Below are 19,342 nucleotides of genomic sequence, written 5' to 3' on the forward strand. Positions count from 1 at the left end.
AAGAGGATTATTAAAAAGAGGGAGAGTTACTTTTTTCATGGGCATATAGAGATGGGAAAAGGGGGCACTGTTTTAAACTAAAAAAAGGGAGGGATTTAGATTAGGTGTTAGGAAGAAATTCTTTACTAAGTCCTAGTGAAAGGTGACCCTGCCCATGGCAGGGGAGTGAAGCTAGATGGTCTTTAAGATCCCTTCCAACCCAAACCTTTCTGTGATTCTGTGATTCTAGGAAAATACAGCAGCAGGATCCCTGAACCCTCCTCCAGGCAGAGCACCTGGTATCACACACACAAGCCCTGAAAGGTGATGTAAAGCCAGATCCAGTTTAGGCTGTTATTTTAATCTCACCTGTGGAGAGAAATCAAATTTACTGATTACCAGTGCTCTTTCCTAAACTCTTATAGGAGTGGAAAAGCTTCCAAGACAGGTTGAGGTTGGTGTAAAGGAGGAAATTTCACATCAGAAGTTAAGAGACTGACTCCTGAGCAATTCAAGCCAATGCAGGTCTAGATCTTGAGGCCCAACAGAGCTATAGAGGAACCTCTTTCATGATAAAACCCAGCAAACCAGCCAGCCCTCCGTTCCAGCCCATGGCAAGACACCCACAGAAAAATACAACTTTGAAGTGACAGCCAGAAGCTTGGGCTTGGATGAACGCTTTATCTACAGCTTCTAGTTCAATTCAGCTACAAGATAAGGTAACACTAATAAAAACAACGGTGCTCAGAACTTACAAAACAATTTTTATCTGAAATCTCACAATAAGATCCAAACAATATGGGTCAGCTGGTGAGATTTCCCCTAGCAGAGTGCATGTTGCTCCCAGAGGGAGCTGAGTCCACTGGGACAAAGAGCTGCTCATCTCTTTGGGTAACCTCAGCCCACTTCTGCTGAGTGGAGCAGCTCCAGGACCACCCAGTGATGGTGGCTTTGCCACCAAACCAAAGTGCTGTGCCCATATCTGCAAAGAGAATCAATACTGGAGACATCCTCAAGTCCAAAACATCCACCTTCCTCTTCATCTGCTCCACCCAAAAGTGATTTCACCCTGGCTAGAAGCTACCTAACAGCATTGTCATTAAGCCAGAAAAGCATCTGAGATGCCTCAGTGGATATTCCTGTACAAATGGGGGCATGGGGGAACTCAGAGATCTGAGTACTGCGTGCAACAGAGGTCACTGCTTTTTCTGGGCATGAATTTTTCATCATCACCCTCCCGCCTTCCCCCATTCACACATTACTTGAAAACAGCAAAACGATTTGTTGTACTAATAAAATTCAACCATGGGTCACTTGCAAACTAGTTAGTGTGATTTACAGAGCAATTTGCTTCCTCTATTGATTACAAGGAATTCCACTGAAGGTGTGATCAAACACTTAGAAAAACATGATATCACGTGGCACCATTTCTGCTCCCTTGGCAGTGGACACGTTTTCCCACACCAGCCTCCTTGGCTGTCATCTTCCTGTGGTTTTTTAGTGTCATTGATCAAACCCCAAATAAGTAGGTTGGCCAGGGCAGCTCTCATAGATTTCCTGCAGTATATTTTAAGCTGTGATTATTAATATACCAAGCAGTGCTTTAGCAGAGCTATTCTCCAATAGTCCATTTCAATTTTTAATTGAACTAAGAAAAATCAGGAAAGGCATTTAGATGACACAGGAAGCCAAGTGCTGTGTCCTTGTGATGAAGGTGACTAAACTTCCCCCCAGCCAGCTGCAAAGCATCGGAGAACCTGGTGCAGCCCATGCACAGACCATTGGTATGGTGTTTTGTTTTAATTAGTCATCCTGATTTAGCTGTTCTCCTTCCACCACTGGCCTGACTCATGGTTATCCAGGCACTCTCTGAACACACTGTGTGTCTGGGCAGCTGAGGGATTTCACCTCCTAGATGACTGTAAAAACATTACCCATTAACAGTTTTGTAATGGTATTTTTAAGCAACTTTCCAGAACGTGAGGCTGAACGTGCTTCCTGTGATTCAAGTCCCCTCCAGCCATCCCCATTCAGGTGCTGGGCAGGATCCTGCCCCCCCTCCCATCTTATCAGCTGTAGCCAGGGCATTTGGGTGCTATGGGAAGTTTCATTTCCTGCTGCTTTGGCTGCCTGTGGCTGCCTTTGTAAAAGGAAAGACATTCTTCTAATTCTTGCTGTTAACCCATTGGGGATCTCTGAGACAGGAGCCAAAATTCTCAGGAAAGTGTAGGATGCTACAGCTTTCACCAGCCAATCCTTACAAAGCCACCACCAGACTCTCATTGTTTCCAGCCTTCCTTCATTTTTTCAAAAGTAAAAAATAAGGCAGATGGAATGTGGACCTATTTTAAGACTTATTTTTGTTTGACACATGAACCTACAAGAAATCCCTGCCTGTGGCATGACCACCACAGCATCTTCTGCTGCCAACCACATTCCCAGTGCAGGTGGGAGCATGGGCACAATCCCCTCTGATATGCAGCCCAGCAATTTAGGATGGCAAGCAGAGAAGCTGGAGGTATTTTAAGCAGATGCAATGCATTTCTCATAGCTAAGCAGTGCCTCAAAAACATAGTTATGAGATCTAATAACAGCGTCAAAAATGACCAGAGGTGCTTTTCTATCTCATTGACAGGAACTGGACAGTTTTGGCACAGCATAAAGTAAAAATATGTCTTGAATTAGTCCTTCCCACAGATATGCCTTTGCAGATCCTTCCCAGGCAGCCCTACTGCAGCTTCCCTGAGCTCTGCAGGCAATCCCAGCGTGAAGCTGCTGAGAAAACCAGCTGAAAATCCTTTACTCTCCCCACCCTGATGAAAACCCATGGCTGTAGCAAGCTATCAAATGATGAAATGTGCAGTTCCTACCTGAACAAGCAGCTCCAGCTTCCTGTCATCAAGGAGGTGCACTTGGCATCTGCGACCTTCTGTCATCTGCAAGGGAGAAGAGGAACGTGTGTCAGGGTGTCTGGAGTCACAGCTGAGCACGTGGCTGCTGGCTTCCCCCAGCACAACTTGGAGCCTTTCATTCAGTGCAGTCCTTTTGGTTTGTGTTTACTTATTTCTTTTCAAATTAATCCCCCTTCTTTTTTGGCACCAGGGTAAAGAAAAGGCTGGAAGGAGAAAAAGAGAAGCCACCCTGGTAGCTGTCATGGAGTGGTGTCTGGTGCCTACTGGGATGCAGCTGCCAGGAGGAGGGTGTTCCAGTGGGGGCAGGTTTGCAGCACAGGGGCCCTGATGTTTCCTATGGAGGCCTCCAGCTCTGCAGCTGCCTTGGCTGGCAGAGGAGACATCCAGGCAAGTTCCCCAAGTCCCTCAACAGCAGCGATCCAGCCATGCCACAGGGACTGTGGAGCCTCCCTGGGCTGTGCTGATGCTGCTCCCTGGAGTGGCACCAGGTGCTTGTTTGGCCCTGAATCCTGAAATGGGCTTGTTCTATTTGGAGTATCCTATTTAGGATGTACCACAGGATCCACTTCTGACATCATGTACTGGTCCAAAGGTGCTTCCACAGCAGCAGTTTATTACAACAGTTAACAAATAATATCACTGAAACTATTATGTGTACAAGGCTTATATGAGATTTCCAAGGTCCACAGATTGGGGTCCTAAGAAAATAAATGAGCTGTGGTCTGAGGGAACTCCTCTAGAGTGCATCAAGCCCTCTCCTGCACAGAGCACTGTGAGTGAGGAGCAACTACACTTTGCAGAGTTACAGAATCCCAGCTCAGTCCCACAAAGCCCTTCAGAGACAGGCACAATCCCACTATCTGTTAATGGGATATGGGCAGCCTTAAGCCTCTTTGGCTCTTGGAAATCCCTTTCTCAGCACGACTTAGGCAGCACACAGGCAGCCCCCCAGGGTGGGCTCGCCCTACAACGCTCACGCACACCTGGACCCACACTGGCACAGACCCAGCACAGCCCCACAGCTCAGCTTAGCCCCCCAGGGATCCACCAGCTGCAGCCAAGGCACCTTCCTGTGCTTTGCATGGATCCCCAGCTCAGTTTAATAATATTGCTTGCCATGGTGAGTCCTAAAGTATCACCAGAAGGGAGCAGAGAGTCCACAGGATCCTGGTGGGAGGGGGTCACAGGCTGCTGCAGACAAAAGTGCAGCAGCATCCTGGGCGCTTGCTCCACCATCAGCTTTGCCCATTCAAGATTCCAGGCATTGTGTGGCCATTGCCACAGGATCTGTAACCTCAGCCATCTCCAGCAGCATCACCTTCAGCCTCCTGTGCTATCTCTCAGCACAGGAGCCCATAAGCCTCTTTTGGGTGCTTCTGTCCTCCCTCTTGACAGCTCTGTCCCACATCCATCTCTCCCTTTCCTGGTACCTGACTGAAGCAAGTCTTACCCAGCCCCTTCCACAAAACAAAGATTCAAGTATTCCAACAACTCTGTTGAACCTTAAGCTGTCCATTGAAGAGGCACACTTTATTATGAGAAAACTTCTGTCAAAATGAGCTTTTCCCTTCAACTCATCCACAATTTACAGTTCTGGAAGGCACAATCCCATGCGGTTCACGCAGAATTTTTGTTATTCACCCCTTTTTGTTATTCACATCAACATGCCTCTATCCTGCACGCCAAATAACATCACCTTCCTTCTCTTCTTCCATCAGCACAACTGGAGCCCTGGCATTGCAGCCAAAGGAAAGCCTTGTAAAACAAGGCTTCTCATAAATGTCAACCAGTTACCGCCATGGCAATAAATTGTCTTACGAGAATTTCCTCCAGTAAGAAATGTTATGCAAAAAATAGCTTCTCCTAAGGTGTATTACTTGGTGAGCGAGATTTTTCACTATTAAACAGCTTTCAGCTCAGTTGTAAAACTATGCCAGAGGCTCACAGAAGGGCTTTGCAATGGTTTCTCCTGCTTGGAGGAGTTGTGTGGGTCACGTTCACACAGGCAGAGGGAACTGCAAGCTTCCTTCACTGGGCTTCCCCAGCAGATAAAACTCTGAGTGCCTGAGCTGTGCTTTGACATCTCCCTCATCCTCTTACTGTCACATACCCACTGCATCTCCAAGATGGGGAATATGCAGTGATATTGCAGCTTTAATATGAGTTTACCCAAGGCAAGAGCAGTGAGTTCATCATGGCGATGGCAGGGATGGAACACAGTCCTGCTTTCATGTGTTGTGCTCCATTGGCTGTAACAAAGTTGAACTATGAATAAAAGCAGGTGAAAGGGGGAAGGGGGAACATTTTCTGACATGTCTGACTTTGTGCTGTAGTGTTTCAGCAAAGCACTATGGAGCTTCTTTAGCTCTCTGTGCTTTTCCAGCCCAGAATTTCATAACCCCTTAGTGCTTTCACTGCTAAAAGAAATCCCAAATGCAAACAGCTGGGAACATGAATAAATATCTGAATAAAGCAAAGCTCTGAAATGTAGCACATGATGGTTGACTAATTGAAGGGCCTTTCATGAACATCCCTTGAAGCTCAGCAGGTCCACAGGTTGGAGATCTGCTGCAGCGTTTCCTTCCTCCAGCCACGGGGCTTTTCATTTGCCTTAGAAACGAGCAGTGCTTTCCAAGAGAAAAGAAAAGAAGGTAGGGACAGGCTTCCTACTTGATACAAGCTAAAATATGATGGTCCAGCCCTCCCTCCTTTCTGTTTTATTATTCCACCAAGTGTCTGAAGCCCACATGGTGTGCTTTTTTGCATTGTTGGATCAATACAAACTCTGCTGGTTCGTCAGAGCAAGGAACGGGAGCATTTCAAAGCACAGCGAGAAGGCCCTGATTTAGCACAGCCTGTCTGGGTAAAAGATGCTGCCTCTGACACTGCAAATTGGCTGCTCTGCACTATCTGCTGCTCTGCCGTGCATGGGGCTGTGGCTGGCTCCTGCAAAACCAGCCAGGGAATGCTTTCTGCTTCCCTGAGCAATCAGAGAAGGGAAATCAACACCAAAACCCTATGGATGGGAGCAGGAGTCACCAAAATGAGCTGAGAGTACCAGAGTTTGGATGGAGGGAGGGAGATCACAGGACTGAATTGAGGTTCTCCTTTCCCAAGGCTCTTACCCAGAGAAGGATGGGGAGAACTAAGCTAAGAGGAACTTGAACAAAAGAAGCACCAAGGCATCGCTTTTCCTTCACCTTGAGAAAGCAAAATACCAGCAAAGGGACAAGAAACAATGGTTGAGCAGACTTCCTGACAGAAGTGGAACTTGACATAGCAGGGAAACAGGGGAGTTCAGTCCTGGTCAAGTCCTGGTTTTCACAGTGAGCTCAGTGAGATTTCCTGTACCAACACAGTCCCCACTTTCCTTCTGGAGGTCAAGATCCCTCTTCCCTAACTCCAGAAATTAAAAAGCCAAGTTCAGCCTAACAGCTGAGATGCCCTTGATGCTCAAAGCAGAGAGAACACAAACATTTCGAGCGAGGTGAGGCAGCTCCTAGCTGAGTTCCATGGCTATCCCTGCTGCTCACTCAGCTGCAGCTCTGCCAGGATGCTGTATCCACAGCAATCCCTCAGATTTCCAAAGCTTCTCAAGACATGTGAAGAGGTGGGAGTGTGTTACACACTCCTGAGTGCTAACAGTTCACCCATATGGCAGCAAGCTGCATGGGCTGGGTGTGAATATGGGCCATGAGCACCTCATGGACCACACTTAACACGAGCTCAGATGGAAAATTTGCGCCAAAATGCAGAACACATTTTTTCCCCACCCAAAACAGCTCAGCAACTCACATTTTTATTCTGAAAATCTGCTACTTCTTTTAGTGCCTGCACATGCAGCATGACCCCCCAAGAGCCTGAAGAACTGAGCATGAGTGCTTTTAAAAAGCTCTGTCATTTATATTTGTGAGTGTGTGAAGATAATATATCTTCAATACCCAAACACAGATACTGCTTTTAAGGCACGTGAAGACCTGAAGCAATGTGTTTGTGTGGCTGAGGAGATGGAGTAGTCTGCAGGAGGGCTGACTGTACACAGGGCATGCATTCTTTCTCTGGTCCTTGGCTTCTGCACCCTGAGGACAGAAAATCTGATCCTGACCTTTGCAAAACATTTTGAGGTCCATCAGCAACAGCAAGCCCTGACATATATGTTTGTTTACTCTAACACAGAGATGCTACAGAAAGGAAATCTGTCTTGTGGTTACTCACGGGATCTTCTGAATTGTAGCTGTTTTTCTCAAGGAAAGGACGTTTTAGTTACCTTTATCACAAGACTTTAAATCTCCTTTGGAGGCTTCTACCCAAATATTTACACAACGGGTTTCCTAGGGAAGGCAGGCTGGCGGTTATTTTGCTTTGTGCCATGAAGTGCTCTGATGATTGCCCTCCTCTCTATTCATCTTCACTGTAACTCAGACATTGTCTCAGAGAATCCTGTAAACTGTCTGTGACACAGCCCCAAAACCTCCACAACGCTCAGCTAATCCCTGTACATCCAACACTTTGTCACTGAATTATCACAACTGCCCACAGAGCTGCTCCATCCAACACAAACAGCCAAGGTGATGGGAGGAAACAGCTCCAAAGAGAACCTTTCCCTTTCAGAATGAAAAAACTCTCCTGGTGAAAGCACTGTCACACTAAATAACTCAAAGGCACCAAATGCAAATGCTATTTACAATGTCAGTTCTATAAATATCCGTGGCACGTTTCATTAGCCGGTGACTGCAGGAATAAAGAAGAATACAGCATTTTCTTTCTTGAATCACATCAGAAATTATAATTGGAGGCAATTACTGTGCTGAATCCACAAAAATCTGTGTCACTCTGTCCACTGTTTGGACAGAGCTGCTGAAAGCAGATAGAGAGAGATGACAGCCCACTGATTACAGTAAACTCTTAGATTAAACATCCTGCTCCCACTTGACCACTTCTTACCGCCTTCTCATCCTGGCAACTCCTAAGCTTGTTGAGAGAGAGAGGGAGGAAAAGCAGTGTGTTTTTGATGTCTGCACAGCTTTGCACATGTGGCAGCACTTCACTTTGCTGAACTGGGGCCAGTCTGGCAAGCAGCTGCCTGTAGCACTGACCAGCACTGCCTCTCCATGTGCCTGTGTCCATCTGCTGTCTTCTGTCCTACACTCACACTTCAAGACCCTGGAGGAATGGACTATCTTTATTTTTATGCCATGTGTTTGCAGAGCATCCTCCCCGTTGCTGGTCTGCATCTGCACCTAATAAATGTCACTGATGGTGGCTGGGATGAGGATGGCTGTGAGTGTGCAAAGAGCTGAGCCACAGGGCTGGCTCTTGATGGGAACCTGGGAGAGGGGGCATGAGGAGGAGGAGGAGCACTGGCTGCGCTCTGCCCTTGGGGTTTGCTTGTTTTTGCATTCATAGAGTCACAGAATCATTAAGGTTGGAAAGATTTCCAAGAATACCAAGCCCAGCTTTCAACCAAACACCATCATGCCCACTAAACCATATTGTGAAGTGACACACCTACTGCTTTTTCAAACATTTCCAGGGGTGGTGACTCCACTTCCCTGGAAAGCCTGTTCCAATGTCTAAATCTGGTCCTTTAGGTGTGACTCAGTGGAAAAGGTACCTAATGAAGAGGAGGAAGATAACTTGTTGCAAATCTGTTTCACCTGTCCCAGCCGTGGGACTTGCCCACTGCCCTGCACTGGTGAGCACATCACCATGGTTTGCAGCACTGCCCATGCCATCCTCTGGTTCAAGCCCAAAGCCCTCACACTCACTTCCCTGCTCTTCCTTTTCACTAAAATGGGCAATATCTGAGGCACCTGGGCCTCAGTGGCTTGAAGCTCTGAGGATGTGAGACAGTCAGGAGAAACTGTTATTTCTCAATACAGTCCTCATTTCCACTATTTATTTCCACAAGTCTTTCCTAGATAAATGATGAATAGTAGTTTGGTTTGTTTTGTTTTTTTTAAGGCAGAAAAATTATTTTAATTTGGCCCATTACTCCTGGCTTGTGAGCAGAGGTCCATGTAGCCTGTCCTGTCTGCCAAGGTCAGAAACACAGTTCAGAACATGAGCTGAGCTTTCTGAAATAAGCAGGGCAGAATCCCAGAATGGTTTGGGTTGCAAGGGACCTTAAAGACCATCTAGTTCTAACCCTTGTGCCACAGGTAGGAATGCCACCCACTAGATCAGGTTGCTCAGAGCCCCATCCAACCTGGCCTTGAACACTTCCACAAACTGCGTATGAAGAAGTAGGAACCCACTAGACACTTTTTGTGTGTGCCCATTAGGCACTTTTTCATTCAAATTTGTTCATGCTATTATTTCTTATAGGAAAGGCTATTTAGTACTCTGGAGCAGGTTAGCAGCTGTAAGGCAGTTGTTTTTCCCCTGGGGGAAAGTCTATTTGGTACTCTGGAGCAGGTTAGCTGTAAGGCAGTTGTTTTTCCCCTGGGAAGGGTATCCCAACTGTATTCTCAGGCATTTGTCACCTTCTAGCAGTGCTTTGGTAAGAAAACCAAGATGTTGCATATTCAAATAAACAGGAACAACCTTTTAAGTATTCCATTTCGAGGGAACTTGGGGGCAAATGGAGCTTTGAAGTTGAGAAGAAAGGCCACAGAAATATGCTGTAGAAATGGACGATGGCGATACAAAGAGAAGTAGCCAATGGCTGATGCATAACCAGACCTCACCTTCTACAGCAGTGTGGGTTTCCCTGCTATGGAAATGCTTTGGGGCTCTGTGAAATGCACTCACAGTCCACAGCTGGACTGACTGGCCAGAAAACAGAAGCTGACAATGGTGCAGCACCTCCCACAGGTTTGACAGCACCAGAGGAACGTATCGCGTGCGAGGCCTTTGGCTTTCCCTGAGAGCTTCTTTATCCCACTCCTTGAAAAATTAATGTCCTTTCCAATGGATTAGTGAACAGAGGCAAAATTGTCAAAACCATGGTTACAGATACAGCTCTTAAAGTCCTCTTCTATCCCACATGAAGGGAGTGGTGCTTGGCATTACCCACTGCATGGGGGATCTGCACAGGGATGAGTTTCAGAGGGGTGGCATCAAGTGATGGGACGATTTCTGCCAACGCTCATTTGTCAGGAGAGGGGAGAACAGCCTCAGTAATTAGAAAGCAAGAGTCCTCCTGGAGAAGGGAGGTGGGACAGTGTCAGCTGGGGTGTCACCCTGTCGGAAGCACCGCTGGGGCGGATGGCGTGACCCAGCCATTGTGTGGGTGCCGACACGGAGCGATGGGACAAAAATTAAGGCAATCTGCAGGCTGAGTGACCTGGTGACTTCCCTGTTTTGTCTTAGGAGCTGACAAAAGAATTCCTGGCCTGCCCAGAGGCTCCTTGCTTCCTCCACACAGTGCTTTCCAGCCTTGCTCAGGCTTAGCATCACCCAGGGACATCTGCACAGGTTATTTTTCATGCTCCCCCTAAACAACACTCAGCAAAAATGCTCTGATTCAGCAAAGCCCATAGCTGTGTCCATAAATCCCCTTTATTTCAGTGTGACATAAGCAAGTGTTTAAGTGGCTTACTGTATCAGGGCTGAAATGAAAAACCGTCTCCTACGGTCCTTAAGTCCATTTACAACATCAAGCAATAACTCTCAGGCGAACTTTAAAGCCGGGAATGCCGCGTCTTAACCTCAAAACACTTGGTGCTTGAGCATGTAGTCAGAATGAAATCTAATTTCAGCACCACGTTTTAAACCGAGCAGGGCATTACCCAGCAGATGTCTGAATTACTGCTCTGAGCGTGGCCAGCCCCAATGGCCTGATTGCAGTTATATCCTGAGATAAGAGAGTCCTTTCCTGGACAGACTGGCTTCCTCACCAGAGCGGAGGCTGGGCTGGCTCGGGTCACGTATTGTTTTCTTTCTTGAAAATAATACAGATCTAAATCTGTTCAAATACAAAGGGAAGCAGAAATTCTTGCACCCTCCCTGCCCTGTGATGTTGAGGCAGGAGGAGAGGGCATTCCCAACGCAGACTTTTTACTATGTTTGACTCCTCTGCCCCTGTAACTCTGTCCCTTCCCTTTCTTGGCAAGGAAATAAACAATTTGCCACTATAAAAATATACCAGCTTCCAAGAGTTACCCCCACTATTTACAAGGCAGGAGTGGAGAGTGTGGCAGTTCTGATATGGTTGGTCAGAGCATCCTCTGAGCTCTGGAGCTGGGGCTGACCACAGGGAGGTTACACAGTCTTCAGTATTATTTATTATTTTTAGTCTAGAGTATTCACTGGTCACAGATGTCTTAAACCTTACAGATTTGAAACACCTTCTGCACACAGCAGAAGTGTGTTTTGATAAACCCTGACTCAGCTGCTCACTTGTGCAGGTGGTTCAACATGGTCACCTGCTTTGGGGACAGCATTTTTAGGTCAAGCACATGCCAGAGCTGTTAAAACCTTGCCTCAAATTGGGATCTTGTAGCTGTCTCCTCCACTTTTACTTGGGAAGCCCATGTTTCTCCTACAGCCTTTCTGCATGTGCAGCAAGCTGGTTGCACCCACCAATGGGTAAGGATATAAATAATAAATAATAAATGATAGTGCAAAAGAGGCAGCCCAGCTGCTCCTCCTCCCACCAGCCTGGGGCTCTTCCCTGCTGGCAGCACTGTCAGGAAGATGAGTTTTGAATGAGTCAGGGATGGAGCTTCCATCCTCTCCCAACAGACTTCCCTGCACGGCCTCACAGACCTGGAATATCAGCTCCTGCCTGGAGCCAGCACCAAGCCCTGGTGAGAGAGGAAGAGCTACAGTCCTGCTCAGAATTCCATCACTTCTTACAGAGCAGATGATGAGCTGGTCACATTTAGGGCATCTTTAGGTCTGGTGAAACCACTGGATCCATATGAAACCACTACACCCAAAGGGTTGCATCCTATGGGAAGTGGAAGGGGAATGGCAAGGGCAGCCCACAGCCTCATTCCACCTTACAGACCTTGGGACTGCTCATCCAGACTATGCTATTCCTCTGCATGCCAAAGGAATGCCCAAAGACTGAAAAACTGCCATTAACACAAGAAAAAAACATGGCAAAATTAGTCCCCCTCATACCTCTGGTAATGAGACAACAGGTAGACAATCCCTCTTGCTGCCAACTTCCCAGTTAACACCCAAAATAACTTGCCCTGTGCATAAACTTCTCCTGATCCAACTCAGCTCAGCCAAACTCTGTGAACATCTTTATTTGGTGATCTTTTCTTTTTGTATTTCCCCCAGGATGAACTTATTTTCTGGATAATAATCCCTCTAAGGCAAGTTCTGCAGTATCAACCCATGTTTGCACATTGCATACGAGAGCTGTGATCCATCATTTGGGTTGCCAGTCCCTAATGCAGCCCAAAGAAATAAATATCAGCAGCAGAGCTAAAATGGGAGGCCCAGAGGGAAGGAGGATGTCTGGTGTCTTTGCACAAGGACAAGCAGAGTGGTCCTGGCACAGGTGCTTCAGCAACTTTTGAGCATAGCTTCAAGAAAACCAGGATATGCCTTGGAAGGGTCCTGCTTCCCCTGGAAGAGCTCTGTATTCACTCTGTTTGCTGGGCACAAAGGACACAGCATGATCTAAGGGAAAATGATGTAAATTATCTATGAGGGAAATCCTTTACCAATGAGGGACTTGAGGCCTTTATGAGTCACAAAAACTTCTTTGCAGAGACTCCTGGTCACCTTCTGGTTTGTTCCCTACCCTATTCTGCAGCAAGCACTGTGAGTCATCATAGGATAATGACCATGTGGCAATAGAGTACATGGCAATAGGTTATTTTTATTATTATTATTATTTTTCCCAAAGGTATTATCATGTCTGTTAATCTCTCCTACATCTGACATGTTAAATTCCTTTTAAACACACATAAAATTTTAATTTTTTGTACAGTTTCCCACTTGAAACGTGGCATACTTTCAGCAAAATGTTCCAGATATCACTTGTTTGTGCATGCAGACAGGGTGTAATTACATGAGAGCATCCAAGTCTTCTGGGAACACATTCACAGGAGGTTTTGTTTAGTTATAGAAGAAAACAGGACAATTTATTTGCTATTGAAACTAATGTGATTTGCCAGAGGGAAAAAAAATCAATGTGGGTTCATAGAAAGATGACCAAAGTGACCCAAGGCAGTGGAAGTGATAGTATGTGTGAAATATTTCTAAAGGACAAATGAAGATTTATGGCTTGAAGTGTCCTTTTAGTGCTCATTGGGTGTTTTGTACCTGGTGTATCAGTGAGCCTTGGGAGGTGTGAGTGCTGCTGGCCTGATCAATGGGGCCAAGGCACTGGGCACTGCATCACTCAGGGGCTGTAACAGCAAACAGCAGGTCAAGGGAGAGCACTGAGCACTGTTATAAACAGCACATAATAGAAAACACACTTACAAAAGCCATTCCAGATGTGAAAGAACTAAAAAAAAAAAAAGGCTGAATGTTAATCTGTGTACAGAGCTGTTGGTTTTGTTGGGTTTTTTTCCCCCTTCTTGTTTTGAATAACACTCCAAGAACTGATATGCTTCCAGTGGGAAAATATGTCACCGGGTTGTTTCCAGCCACTGCTAATCAGCAGCTCTGACACACTCTTGATGTTGGGAGCCAGGGCTGTGGCTGTGCCCGGGCTGGGCAGCTGCCAGCAGCTCTGCCTGAGCAGCAGCAGCAGCTGACAGGGACAGTGCAGGGTGGGCAGCATCCCCCAGAGCTGGGCTTCACAGGCAGGACAGGGTGAGATGCAGAGCACATTCAGATGACAAGCAGCTGACTCATCCTCAGAGATGCAGGTGTTTGCAGAAACCAGTCCTGCTTGCAGGAGTCTGGTTTGATGCTCTCTGCTCCCACTTTGCTCCCAAGTGGGGCTGAGTGGGGCTGCAGGGCTGGGACATCTCCCAGGGCTCTGCCTGCACACCCTGGATGAGGGGCATGAAGGGGTCCAAGCTGCTTTCTCCAGACCTGACAGCTCCTGATTGTCCATATTTAGTATGTCATGAGATGCCCTGATGCAGAGATGGCCTGGTCTTGCTGCACCAATAGCCAAAGAGTTCTCAGTACAGGTGGGGCAATATCCTGGCATTAGTCAGGCTGGGAATGGGGGTATAAACACTTGTGTTTCTGGGGAGGGCTAGGGCTCAGACTAGCCCCATTCAGGGCTCAAGCAGGGAAAACTACTTTCAGGACACAGCCTGTGCTTTTATACCCCCATTCCCAGCCTGACTAATGCCAGGATATTGCCCCACCTGTACTGAGAACTCTTTGGCTATTGGTGCAGCAAGACCAGGCCATCTCTGCATCAGGGCATCTCATGACATACTAAATATGGACAATCTGTAACCTCTGCAGAGGAGAGACCTGAAGTAAACACTTCAACACAAACCTGCATTTTACCCCATGCCTCTGCTTTTTAAGAGCCAGGAAAGGATGTTCCTTTCTGGAACTAAACTCAGCAGATCTTTAGCACTATGAAGAATCAATGCAGAAGAGTTAAGGATGGGAAGAGAAAAGGGAACAGCCTGATGCAATGTCTGCAAACTCAGCAGCTGAATCTGATACTCCTGAGCCATAAGCTCCCAGGATTCAATAGATTCAATATCCATTTTGGAGCAGCCTTCTGCCATGTACACAGTCAGCTGTGCCTGTGACAGGGGACTGAGGAAGTGAGGACACAGCCCAGCACTGCTGGATGTGCAGATTTCCCTCAGAACTGCCATCAGCACTCCAGAAGGCACATTCCATGGTGCAACAGAGGCAAAGCAGACTTGGTGCTTCCTGGCAGTTCTCCCTGGTCTTGCTGAGGAACAAGTCTCTTTTCCCAATTCCCACCACCTCCTGCAGCACAAGCCCAGGTGACACCTTCACTGACTGCACAACCACCCCAGCAGGGATGCAAAGCATCCCAAGGAGCCCAGGCTCTACCTCAGATATAACTTTTTTCTCTTTTGGATTTTGCAGTCCAGAATTGCAGAAGACGGTGGAAGTCACCTCCAGATTTATTTCCCAGCACGCTTCCACGCTGGGGGAGGATGTGTGTGTGCACAAAGGAAGCACTGTGTTTGATTACACATCCCCTAAATCATCCCTGTCCCCTTGTGTGCCCCATTTCACCAGGCAATGAGTGTGTGAGCACACACGTGGCAGCCACGTGTTGGGATGATGAGTGTCTTCACCAAACCCTGGCTGGGGGCAGCCAGCACAGACATTCCCCACGCACAGCAAGGACCAAACCATGCTCAAATGTGGAAAAAGCTCAATCCACACTCCCCTCTCTAGGACAGGTGCCACGTTTCAGATTTCGTGCTGCCTTTCCAAGCTGCTCACTTGATGCAGCAGCTTTCCATCCCCAGCTTGTCCTGCAGAAACCCAGGGCCAGCCCGTGGCTGCTCCACTATCTGCAAAGCCCTTCCCTGCATGAAATGTTTCAGCTGGGAAGGATGGGATGCCAGCAGTGCTTACAGTGTGTGTGTGGCACAGCTGCAGCCACGTTCAATCCCACACGGCCCGGAAACCCAAACAAGGGTGGGTTTGTTTTGATTGGGAGATCTGGAGACTTCTAAGAAGAAAAATAAATAAATAACCCAAACACTAGAGCCTGAGCCTGGTGGGCTGGCAAGCCCAACAGCCATTGTCAAAATGTTAGGCATTACGTGTGGCAGTGTACATACAAAAGGATTTCTCTAGCCAAAATGGGAATATCAACCTCTTTTTGGTTTGCAGCTTTCCAGGAGATTTTCATTGGACCTTTTTACAGTGAATTTAAGTAACAAAAAAGTCAACTTGCCTATCTCTTTTTTTGCCCCAATGACTTTTCCCAAAGATTACTACACTAAATCACACCTCACCCCACCAGTGCAGGCAGAGGGTGAAAAGATAATTTAGCTACCCACTAGTGATCTTTTCCTGCGTGTGGGGATACAGCAACTGTTCCACACTGTGTGAAAATGTCCCAGAGATGCTCAGGACAAAAGCAGAAGTGTTGTCTATCTGCTAGGAAGGGAGCAAAGTGGGCTGTAAACAAGAACATTGTTGGTGGCACTGGGAATCAGATGGTCCCAGCTCCTCTGGCCTCCTCCCACTTTAGGCTGGGCAAGGGCTGGGTGGGCACCTCACCCACAGAGAGGCACCCAGGGCATCTGGCACCAGACTGGGGCCTCAGAGGAGTATCCCACAGCCATGAAGCAGCGGTGCATTGGGAAGGGGAGGTACATCAGGGTCTTTTACTTTTTCTGGCAGGCAGCCTACCAGAGGCAAACACAGGCAAGGAGTAAACCTTCAGGCTGACATCCACTCGTGAGTAGGTGGGGTGCAAAGGTGACTTGGAGCACAGGAGACAAGATCAAAACTTGTGTGCTTGCAATTCATCAACATGAAAGTGCTCCCAGAAGCTCAGAACTGATCAAATATCTGTCTGGGGTCCCGTCTCAGTGTCAGATCAGAGAGAAAAGCAATCAAAGTCATTTTTGGTCCTTGACAAGGTTCATCCCCAGAAAAGAAGACAGGGGCTCCAGCTCCAGCTCATTGTGCAGCCTCACCAAATTGTGTCTTCCTAGGACATGGCACATACTGAGATTTACAGGAGGGCAAGGGATTAAGTTTTTATAAGTCTGGGAGGGAGCAGAAGAAATATCAGTGGATGTTGTCAGCTACAGTGGTCCCTGAGGCCATGCTGGGCGATGCTCTGCTGGCTTAGGGAACCTGAGAGAGGCTGGGACAACCTGGGATTTGGAGCTGGAGGGGGCTTGTAAGCAATTCCATCCCAGCTTAACCTTGTCAGACCTTGCTGCCTGCTGGGCTGCCGTGCTCTGCTTGCCCTGGGGCTGCAGGGCAATTCTCTCCTCCAGCTGCTGGAAGGAGCAAGCCAGCAAAGAGGGCTGGAGATTGGCATTGCTGGGTGACCTTGGGAGCCAGCTGTGCACCCCATCCTGGGATGAGGCATGGGGATCATCCCAGGGAGATACAGTTAGCTGCTCTTCTGGCTCACCCCACAGCACATCCCCCAGCTTCCCAAGAGATGGGCATTTGTGGGGTGGCTCCCACCTAGATGGAGATCCTGGGTGCAGCTCAGAGTAGCAGAAACCTTGATTTCCTCAAACACAGAGAGTTTTGAGTAAAAGACACCCAAGTTTCCTGAGAGCTGAGCCTAAGTGTGGCCCTGTGTGTCACAGCAGCCTTTGCTTGTCCCAGCGATCCAGCTCACAAGAAGTGGGTCATACAGAGCCATTCTGCATCTTCAGGGGACACCACTAAGCCCTGACCCCAAATTTGGTTAATGCTGGATCAACATGCTCCTTAATACCTTCCCCATGTGTCACCCCCCTTGCAATGCATGACCCTTCCTTCACAGTGCTGACAGACTGCAGCCTGAGACTTCAGTGACTCCCCAGCCCCTTTCCAGTTCTCCCTAATAAAGCATTTTCTCCTTCATCCACACCTGCAGTTTTACTTTGGCTTTGCTGTTAAGCCTCACTCAAAACTGATTCAAGCCTTCTGCCACTGCTCACACAGCAACAGCAGCAACAAAGGGGATCTGTACCACTGCAATTACCTGTGATGTGTGGGAATAGATTCCATGACTTGGGAAGTCTTCCCCAGGCTCATGTCCCTCTTAACAACACCCAGTGCACCAGCTGAAGCTCTTGACCTGGCTGAACAGTTTGACAGGATCTCTCTGCACCAAGTGATGCTGCATTGCTGTAGGGCCCTGAGCAGCCCAATGCTGTGACCAGAGGTATCATCAAATATCAAATTGCATTTTTAATGCAATAGCCACTTCAGATATGCAACAACAGGACCACCAGAAACACTCTACAAGGAGACAAGAGCAGCTTGCCCAAAAGGGTTGTGAGTGGCTCACTGGTGCATCTGTGCTCAAGATGAGAGATCACATATTTTTAGCCTGGGCATTTAGAACAAAAATTCACTGAAGAACAAAATGCTTATTTTTCACGTGCATAAATCCACATGCTCTGCTCCACTGATGCACTTCTCCCTTCTGTGGAAACTGATCACACAGCATGATGGATGGGCAACGCCAACTCCTTCAGCCTGGTTGGTCCTCTGAGGGACACAGCTAGCCTTAGCAGCAGCACAAGGTGGTGCTGAGCTGAAGACCCTCCAAAACATCCCCTCTTGTACCAAGGAGCAATAAATCCTTGCTTCCTCATGCTTCTGCCACAGCCCCTTTGCTCAGCAGCACAGCTGGGCTGCAGAAACTACCCCTCCTGCAGAGCGTGGCACATACCTGCCTGGCACTGATGCTTAAAACCACCTTGCAAATATTGATATTTGGAGGAGAACAGGCTGTCTGTAACTTGTGCCAGGAGGGTCGACCCAGCAGCAGCTCTGAGCCACCAAGCTGAGCCCGGCCAGGGCCAGCATCACGGTCCAAGTGAGAGCGCAGGCAGCAGCCCCCAGCGGGCCCCCTGCCACCAGCCCAAGGAGAAAGGGACCAGCCAGAGGGGTTTAGCTCCCTCGGGAATTCTCTGGTGCCTGGCAGGCAATTCCAGGCAGGGAAGATGGCACAGACACCCACGCCCGTAGCAGACCCCTCCATGCATGGGGTGCGGATGCGCATCAGCCCCCGGGCACCGATCCGGAGGGAAGCGGGTCCGAGACACCCCGATATGCAGCTGGAGCTGGGCAGAGCCGGGATCCAGCCCCTCCCGACAGCCGAGCACGGGGAAAGCCCGGCTCAGCCGAGCCCATGGATGCAGCGCTCCGGCACAGGCACCACACCCCCTTGGCCGCTGGAAAGGGCGAGCGGTGCCGGCGTTTTTGTTCAGGACAACGCTCTAAAACCCCAAACCAAACCAACAAGCTGGGAGTTCAGCTCTCCCTGCGACCTCACTTGCCTGCGAGAGATTTGCGAGATAGCTCCGCATCTGTGTGTGCCGTATTGCTAAACCGCTGCCAGGGCTATTATTAGAAACAATTGTCTCTCCTGGAAATTTTATGGAGAGGTTTGAAACAACTTTTCTGCCGCCCTCCCCAGCAGCCAGCGGGTAACAATGCGGCCAGGAACCCTCCTTAAGCCGAGCCAGCCTGCAGGGCGTGCAGATGCACTCCCATACGGGCACAGTTTGGAAGCAGAGCTGTGCACATTTGTCTTTTCCAGCCCTGAATCTGGAGCAACTTTTCTATTCCCGACTCACGAAAAGGTGCGCATGGGGAAAGGAAAAACAAGCCGGGGGGCTTTCCCCTTAGCGAAGCCCCCGGCTCTGCATTAAACTTGCTGCAGCCATTTGGGAAGGGAAGGAGCGGTCCATCTTGGCAGTCAGTGGGGACAGACAGCCAGACTGCTCGGGAAGGGGGGAAGGAATCACAGCTCCGGCTCCTCTCCCCACACACACACACACACCTCCTCCTTCCCCCGCCGCCGCGCTCGGCTCCGCTGCTCGCCCACCGAACCCAAGGGCTTGGGGCTGGGGATGGTTTTTTTTTAAAGGACAGGCAAAGCA

The 19,342-nt window shown here is 48.4% G+C and overlaps 1 protein-coding gene across 1 annotated transcript in view; it reads right to left on the minus strand.

Annotated features, from left to right (window-relative positions):
• FRMD4A (FERM domain containing 4A) overlaps positions 1-19,342 on the minus strand; it is a 201,447-nt gene that overhangs the window by 127,397 nt on the left and 54,708 nt on the right. Inside the window, 1 exon segment of the mRNA XM_031061326.1 lies at positions 2,850-2,915. Coding sequence (XP_030917186.1) covers positions 2,850-2,915 — 66 coding nt within the window.

This window comes from Geospiza fortis, unplaced genomic scaffold (assembly GCF_000277835.1).
Source record: "Geospiza fortis unplaced genomic scaffold, GeoFor_1.0 scaffold428, whole genome shotgun sequence".
NCBI lineage: Eukaryota > Metazoa > Chordata > Aves > Passeriformes > Thraupidae > Geospiza > Geospiza fortis.